The following is an 8,239-nucleotide window of genomic DNA, read 5'->3' on the forward strand; positions in this document are numbered from 1 at the left end:
GGGCGGGGAGGAGAGTGGTACTGATGCTGCAGAAAAAGAGGGGGGGAGGGGCGAGTGATGCGGAGGGGAGATCATCAGTGCGCATGCGTGAACGAACACCCCCCCCCCCCCCAGACACTCCCTCCCCAGGCTGCTGGCCCCACAGCTCCAGTTTTACTCCATTGGTCCAACCTTTTACTCCTGGTGCCCCTGGGCCACGCGCACAAAATCATGTGGATGCTTGTCAGATGGCTACCTGCAATAATACTTCTACAAGTACTATAGAAATGTATCATGATATTATAGAACTGTATCATGATATAATAGAAATGTATCATATTCGCTTTGTTTGGGTTTAAAATAAGCTCTGAAAATAAATGTTACAAAAATGAGTAGCTCTTGGCCATTTTCATTTTGTAAAAGTAGCTCTCACAAGGACAAACCTTGGTGACCCCTGTATTATAGAAATGTATCATGACATTATAGCAATGTATCATGATATAGAAATGTATCATACGATATTATAGAAATGTATTATAGGATATTATAGAACTGTATCATGATATGGAAATGTATATCATATGTTATTATAAAAATGTATCATATGATATAATAGAAATGTATCATATGATATTACAGAAATTTATCATATGATATTATAGAAATGTATCATACGGTATTATAGAAATTTATCATATGATATTATAGAAATGTATCATATGATGTTATAGAAATGTATCATGATATTATATGAATGTATCATACGATATTATAGAAATGTATTATATGATATTATAGAAATGTATCATGACATAATAGAAATGTATCACATGACATTATAGAAAGGTATCATATGATATTATAGAAATGTATCATACGGTATTATAGAAATGTATCATGATATTGAAGAAATGTATCATATGATATTATAGAAATGTATCATATGATATTATAGATATGTATCATATGATATTATAGAAATGTATCATATGATATTGCAGTTCTTTCAAAGATGTATATTTCCTCTGTCATCCTAAAATGTCTAACTTTGACAAAGAAATACCGTAAATGTTAGCATATAGACCTGAAGCTACCTATACAGTATGTCATAAACATTTCTGGAAATATTTCATCATATCTTTCCACAGGATAATGTAAAGTAGTCAGTGTACAGCTTGGATATCCGTCCCCTCAAAATACTGTAAGTCGACACACAACCTGGCAACAGAAGTGAATACACCCCTCATTAAAATGGCCAAATTGGGCCCCATTAGCATCTTTTCTCCCTGGGTTCATGTGGCTGCTTAGTGTCAGGTATTCACACTGTCATGATCTCTTGATGGCAAAGGCAACAAAGATTTCTCTCTTTGAAGGCGGTGGGATTGTTGAGCTGCATAAGCAAGGCCTCTGGAAGCACACAATTGCTGCTGAGGTTGGACGCAGTAAGACAGTCATCTCAAACTTCTTCACACATCCTGAGGCTCATGGAACAAAAAAGTAAAGCGGTAGACGCAAAAAAATGAACCGGAAGATCCCATTGGCTGTCCGTCAAGACACGGGACCATCCTCGACCCAAATGAAGGTTGTTGCTGGTGCGTAGTGCAGTGCAACAACCATCAGACGCCATCTGCCAGAGAAGAAACATCTTCAAAGGCCACGTCTCCTTCAAGGTGTGGCACCAAACATGAGACATTGAAAGGTGGAGGAAAGTTTTATTCTCCCTTGACGGGCCTGATGGCTTCCAACGTTACTGGCATGACAAGGAGATCCCACCTGAGATGTTTTCTACCATCATGATCCTTCAATGGAACAATGGAGCTTCAGGTTGCGCAGGGGCGTCGAACGGCAGAAAGCTATGTGGAGATGTCGCAGGGGGAATCCCTCATGGCTGAAGGCCCTCGTCTGTGTGGTGATGACAACACTGCACTTCACAAAGAGGAATGAGGTCACGCTTTTGGAGCATCCTGCGTGTTCCTCTCATCTAAATCCAATGGAAAACATTTGGGGATGGATTTACAAACATGGACAGTGCCCAAGGCCATTTTTCACCTTATATGGCACAGCTACTCATTCTTCACTCCTTTTTTCTACGTCATTCCTATTTTAGGCTTTTTTTTTAGCTCTGCTCTTAATGAACAGCCTAATTCACTTGAATTGGGTCTGTTCACCTCACATAGCACCACACCCCATCCCCTGTTACATGCATAGGTGAAGGTATTTGCTGGTTTTCAGTGTGTGAACTGGAATATAGCTGGAATGCTAAGTGACTTAGCGTTCGTAGATGGAACAGCTCCTTCTTGAAGCTGTCAGCCACAACACAGGTTGGCAAGAAGAGCAGGAAGTGCTGACATTTTTTGATTGATTGATTATTTGATTTTATTGATAGCTACATGTCCAAACCATGATTGGTGTGTTTAGTGCCCTCTGCTCTTCACTGACTGCATTGCTGGCAAATGGATGCCCGCTTCAGAAGGTGACATGGGAGTGGATTTTCACTCCTCGGGTGCAGATTTTGTGGGGGGTGTACACCCCACTGTTTTGAGGCACCCACGATTTTTTTTGCCACAATAAAAGCTAATAAAATGATAAACCATCCTGGATTCCAGTCACCCAGTCCCAGTGAAGGTACATGTATGTCTAAACTGGTACATGTTGATTTATTAGTACTGCTACTAGTACCAAGACAGATCACCCCAGGCCACAGTCGGTCAACTGACCCCAGAGCTGATTCTGGCCTGATTCTGATATATGTCCATAGGGACATGCATCTGAATTATGGGCGCGTGGTGGACGCATATGCCAGAATGCAACCGAGACGCATGCTATTCCTGAACCCACTGTCAGGCTGATCATTGACAATGGACATTGAACGTGTGCTGTACATGGCTATTCAGGTGGAGGTGCAAAATAAAGGTTCTGGCATCATGACTATAAGGAAAACTGTTGTCTTTTCTCAATGAAAATTAACCAGAAAAGCGATCCCCAGTGACATAAAATTATACTCAAATCCTCGGAATTTACAGCTGCTTCAAATTGGAAAATATTTCAGGAAATTGAGCTAAAATGGGTTTCTCCTAGTACCGGTCATTTTATAAATAGAATATTTTGGCTTAAACGATATATTCCAAGGATAAAAATAACAACTCTTGAAATTAAGGACATAAAATTGGCCTCAGATATCACCAGATTGCAGGAAATGAGGTCTAATTTTAAAAAATTTTCGGCTCCATTTCCAGCGCCTCGGCCTACGGCCACACCCCCCGTTTTCAAAAAAGCTAGATCCGCCCCTGCTCCTGTCCCGTGCCACTCCCATAAGATGACCCATGCTGTTGTAGCACCCCATTTCTTTTCTTGTAGTCTTTGAGGAATACATTGAATGTGTTTTGATCTTCTCCTCGTTCGTTTTTAGATGATTTTGTGTTCTGCAGTTGTTTTTTCTAAACCATGACAACAGGAAGAGTTGTGAGGTAATACGGCAAAGCATGTGCAGCCTTCATTCTTACAAAACATAAATGATACGTGATTCATCACATGTCTGAAGTATTTTGTGAAATGAAAAGCTACGTGACAAGACATCTTTTTGTATATCAAGCTAAAACACAGCACGTTTACTAGAATGTCACGTGTTCTAATCGGCAATGAGGTTTTGCCTTCAAAGCCACCTCACCACCTCTGAAGTTGAACTCACGTTTTGAGTGTTTATTCTGACCATACCTAAATGCTGGTAACACTTATTGTCTTTCTCTTCATTTTAGAGCACATAATCAACGTGTTGGGTGTGTCTGTGAAAGCACCTCCAGATGAGGAAGGGACGAGGGACACATTTGCCGTGTGGAGATACAGGGGTGTCAAAGTGTTTGCCCCCCTCCTAATGTAGTCTTTTTTTACCTGTTTGTCATGCTTTAATGTTTCAGCTCATCAAACAAATGTAAATATTAGTCAATGTCACCACGAAATGCAGTTTTTAAATGAAGCTTTTCATTATTAAGGGAGAAAAAAGTCCAAAGCTACATGGCCCTGTGTGGGGAAAAGTGATGGCCCCCTAAAGCTAATAAGTGGTTTGGCCCCCCGAAGCAGCAACAACTGCAATCAAGCGTTTGTGATAACTTCCAATGAGTCTCTTCCAGTGCTGGCGAGGAATTTAGCAGAATTGTCATTCAGCCACATTGGAGGCTTTACCTTTTTAAGGTCATGCCACAGCATCTCAATAGGATTCAGGTCAGGACTTGGACTAGACCACTCCAAAGGCTTCAGCCATTCAGAGGTGGACTTGCTGGTGTGTTTTGGATCATTGTCCTGCTGCAGAACCCAAGTTGCTTTCAGCTTGAGGTCACCAACAGATGGCCGGACATTTTCCTTCAGCAGAATTCATGCTTTCATTTATCACAGCAAGTCTTCCACGTCCTGAAGCAGCAAAACGGCTTCAGACCATCACACTACCACCACCATATTGTACTATTGTTATGAAATGAAGATGTAATGGGACACACGCCTTCCAAAAAGTTAAACTTTGGTCTCGTCAGACCAGAATTTTTTTTGCCAAAGGTCTTGGGGCTCATCAAGGTGTTTTCTGGCGAAATTGAGATGAGCCTTAATGTTCTTTTTGTTTAGCATTTGTTTTGGTCTCTTAACTGAGGCACATGAGGCCTGCACTTCTTTGGCTGTTGTGGGGTCTTTTGTGACCTCGGATGAGTCGCGGCTGCGCTCTTGGGGTCATTTTGGTTGGCCGGCCACTCCTGGGAATGTTCACCTCTGTTCCATGTTTTGGCCATTTGTGGATAATGGCTCTCACTGGTTGGCTGGAGTCCCAAAGCTTTAGAAATGGCTTTATAACCTTTTCCACGCTGAGCGATCGCTATTAATCTGTTATTTTTTTTGAGAATAAGAATTTCATTGCGTAATATAAGTACCTCTTTTACTGTGCATATGACAATAAAACTCTTGACTTTTTTTTTTAACCAAGAAGGCAATGACTTTTTCACACAGCTGCATTTTGCATTCAGTTGTGTTGTCATTGACTAACATTTACATTTGTTTGATGTGAAACATTTAAGTGTGACAAACATGCAACAAAATAAGAAATCGGGAATTGGGGCAAACACCACTATAGATAAATCATACAGGTTTGTGTGACATATCCACATATGTATGCAAGCGCCTTCTAGCAATACAACTTCAACCTCACGTGAGACTTTCTGACGTCACTACATTGAACGTTCAGCTTCTCTCCAGTCCCGTAAAACACGGAAGAAACGCGCACAATCATCTGTGTGTGTGTGTGTGCTGCAGCCCGCCCGTGCGCGTGAGCCAGAAGCGTCAATTAGGGTTCCTTTGGCATTTCCATGCGTACACGCGTAGTTCCCGTGTAGCCATGGCTACGAGGAGGCTAGCTAAATGAGCGCCACGATGAGTGCTGAGGTTCCTTTCTTAAAACAAAATGGCGCCCACACATGTGGGCGGGAAGACAACGTTGCGCTTTTATACCGGTCTTTAAGGTACCTCCGCAGCACCACAGACGCGTGCACAGCCGCAGAGTACACTGACCAACAAGAGCCTAGCGGCGCCGACGCACCCAGCGAGCTAGCAAGCAGCCAGCCGAGCACACACGTCCCTCACTTCGGCCAGGCGGCGCCGCGCTGAGGGGGCTGGGCTACTTGGCGATGAGCAAGCCGCTAGCATGAACGGGGCCGTGTACATTCCGTTCTTCCAGGGCCAGCTCGAGTCTGTTCTGGAGCAGGTCGTCCAGCTCGCCGTCCAGGAGATCAGCTCGACGGTGGGTTGCAGCCTTAATGCGCTGCTGCTCGAAGCTACCGTCAAGGAGCAGGAGAACCGCCGCCTCCGGCTCCGCCTTCAGGCGTGGGAGAACAGCGGCCAAGCCCATAGTGGCTCCGCGGAGGTGGCAGGGAAGCAGAAGGTGGGCCAAGCGGCGCCCGACGACAGGCCGGGCGGCAGCAGAACAAAGCCCGAGCAGCCGCACGCCCGCGGGGGGCTGGACGCGGAGCCCTGCGGTCCGAGAGACACCATCCGTCTGGAGCAGCGGGGCCGAGTCGTGGGTAGGCAACACAAGCGCACACGCACGCACGTTAGCAAGTGCCGCTGGTGGCACGCACGTTGCGTAACTGGGTGCACCGCATGACACGCAAGCCCACGGTGATGACTGATGGTGTTGGGGGATTGGGGGGTGGGGGTCAGAACACAAAATGAAAAACAACGAAATGCGTCTCTGGTCAGGTGATCCAGGTTGGCATTGCAGCCAATCGGATGCTTTGTGCTGCAGAATAGAATGCCCATCCTGTGTTGTTCACTTTACCAAAAAATCTACCTTGTATTTTTTTGTGTGTAATGTGAATGCCAAGCGCGCCGGGAAGTGACGCGCATGTGCACAGAACATGACGTCATGTGCGTGAGTGTTAACAGAAGTAAACACGGCATCTGAGTCCTGCTGCATTTGCAATCAAGGACTTTGTGCAATCGGAGTCAACATTTTAACTAAATTATTTTGTGGAGAAGATTAAAGGAAAAGTGCACTTTATTTTTTATTTTAATTTTGCCCATCATCCACAATGCCGGTATGAGACATGAACACACATCTTTCTCTATTCTGTGCCTTCTAAAGATACAAAAAGAGACAGCTCAGTACTGCACGTAATGGGATCCACCTCGGCCGCTATGAAAACACATCGAACAAGGTTTTATGGTTTTCTATGCATGCAGTAACGGGTACATTCATGATAGTCTGTAATACTTACACTATTTTGGCCATTTTTATGCATTCCTGGTTGCATTGATTTCACATAGCAACATGAAAGAACACCTACAGCTAGCGTTAACTTTCCCAAACTCGCAAATAAAAACACAGCAGCAGTGGCGTCAGCTCCAATAAGTAGCTTTACCGTTTTTGTACTGGTCTGAGGCGGCCAAGTGTGTGGTAAAGCTAGTAGCTAGCGGGCTGGTAGCTAACTGGAGTGTCAATGCGCAAGTAACGTAGTTCGATCAGTGTAACAATGTTGTTGTTAATCCATCCATCCGTTTTCTATACCGCTTCTCATCATTAGGGTCACGGGGGCATGGTGGAGCCTATCTCAGCTGACTACGGGCGAGAGGCGGGATACACCCTGGACTGGTCCAGCCAATCGCAGGGCACATATAGACAACCATTCACACTCGTTCATACCTATGGACAATTTAGAGTCAGTTGTTGTTAATAATAATAATAATAATAACAATGTTGCTGTACCTCTGTTACCATGCGTGTCACATGTGTAAATGGAGCGTTGTTGGTGGGTTTTTGGTGTATTTTTCAGAATGTGTAATATCGTAAGTGTGTCCCATTATGTGCACTAGTGAGCTATCTGTTTATCTTTAGTGGCACAGAAAGGAAAAATATTAGTATTTATTTATTAGGGACAATACATATTGATGAACATCTGCAAACCGTACAGATGTAAATTTGCCGGATTATAGCACAACAGCTAGTTTCCATCTGTAGTCCCCTGGCAGGTAACATGAAATACCAATAAACAATGTAAAAAAAAACAAAAAAAATCAACATAGAACATGAAAAGGCCATAAGTGGTCCCAGCTTGGTTTTGTTTCATCCACTTTTTGAGATTTGTTTTGAAGAATGTGTAAGTCTGAGAATCTCATTGTTGATGGCAGGCTGTTCTAACATGTTGTTCCATCCCTTCCTAACTGACAGCACCGTTTGTCCAAAAGTGGTACCTCACAGTCCCCACGAGCTGTGGCTCGAGTGCCCATCCCGCTCATGACCTTCAGTTGAATAAAATCCTTCAAGAGGGGTGGGGCAAACCTATGGAAAATGTAAAAAACAAAACATGCATTTTTAAAATAAAGTGATTCAAATTAAAAAACTGGTACTTTTCCCAAAACAGTGCCGTGATGTGATAAAAATGGCTTTTTATGAAGAATTTGAATAGCCTTTTTCAAAAGAGATTGCATAGGTTTAATTGTTGTGATGCAGTATTTGGGGGGGTAAATTGAGAGCTTTGCCTTCTGGCTCAGCTCTTTCTTCACCACAACGATCCGCATTACTGCAGACTCTGTGCCAATCCATCTGTGGACCTAACGCTCCAACCTTCCCTCACTCGTGAACAAGACCCCGAGATACTTGAACTCCTCCACCTGGGGGCAGGACCTCATTCCCAATCTGGAGGGGTCTAAAGTTTTGAAAATTAAATTTGACTGTCTTTGTGTTCATGTCTCACATACGGATTGTGGATGACAGGAAAATTAAAAAAAA

General features: G+C 43.6%; 1 protein-coding gene across 3 annotated transcripts in view; it reads left to right on the plus strand.

Moving 5' to 3' along the window:
* Nucleotides 1-5,370: 5,370 nt before the first annotated feature.
* Nucleotides 5,371-8,239, plus strand: part of si:dkeyp-113d7.10 (uncharacterized) — a 7,097-nt gene continuing 4,228 nt past the window's right edge. Inside the window, exons 1-2 of one of the 3 annotated variants that reach the window (XM_054758803.1) lie at nt 5,919-6,032; nt 7,035-8,239. The exon at nt 7,035-8,239 is cut by the window's right edge and continues 735 nt beyond it. Coding sequence is in view for 2 of the 3 variants with exons in the window: in XM_054758802.1 (XP_054614777.1) it covers nt 5,657-6,032 (376 nt within the window). In the remaining variant the exon portion in view is untranslated. Of the gene's footprint in view, nt 6,033-7,034 lie in introns of all 3 variants that reach the window. The other 2 variants (XM_054758802.1, XM_054758800.1) reach the window with 2 other exon arrangements.

This window comes from Dunckerocampus dactyliophorus, chromosome 18, assembly GCF_027744805.1.
Source record: "Dunckerocampus dactyliophorus isolate RoL2022-P2 chromosome 18, RoL_Ddac_1.1, whole genome shotgun sequence".
Taxonomy (NCBI): Eukaryota; Metazoa; Chordata; class Actinopteri; order Syngnathiformes; family Syngnathidae; genus Dunckerocampus; species Dunckerocampus dactyliophorus.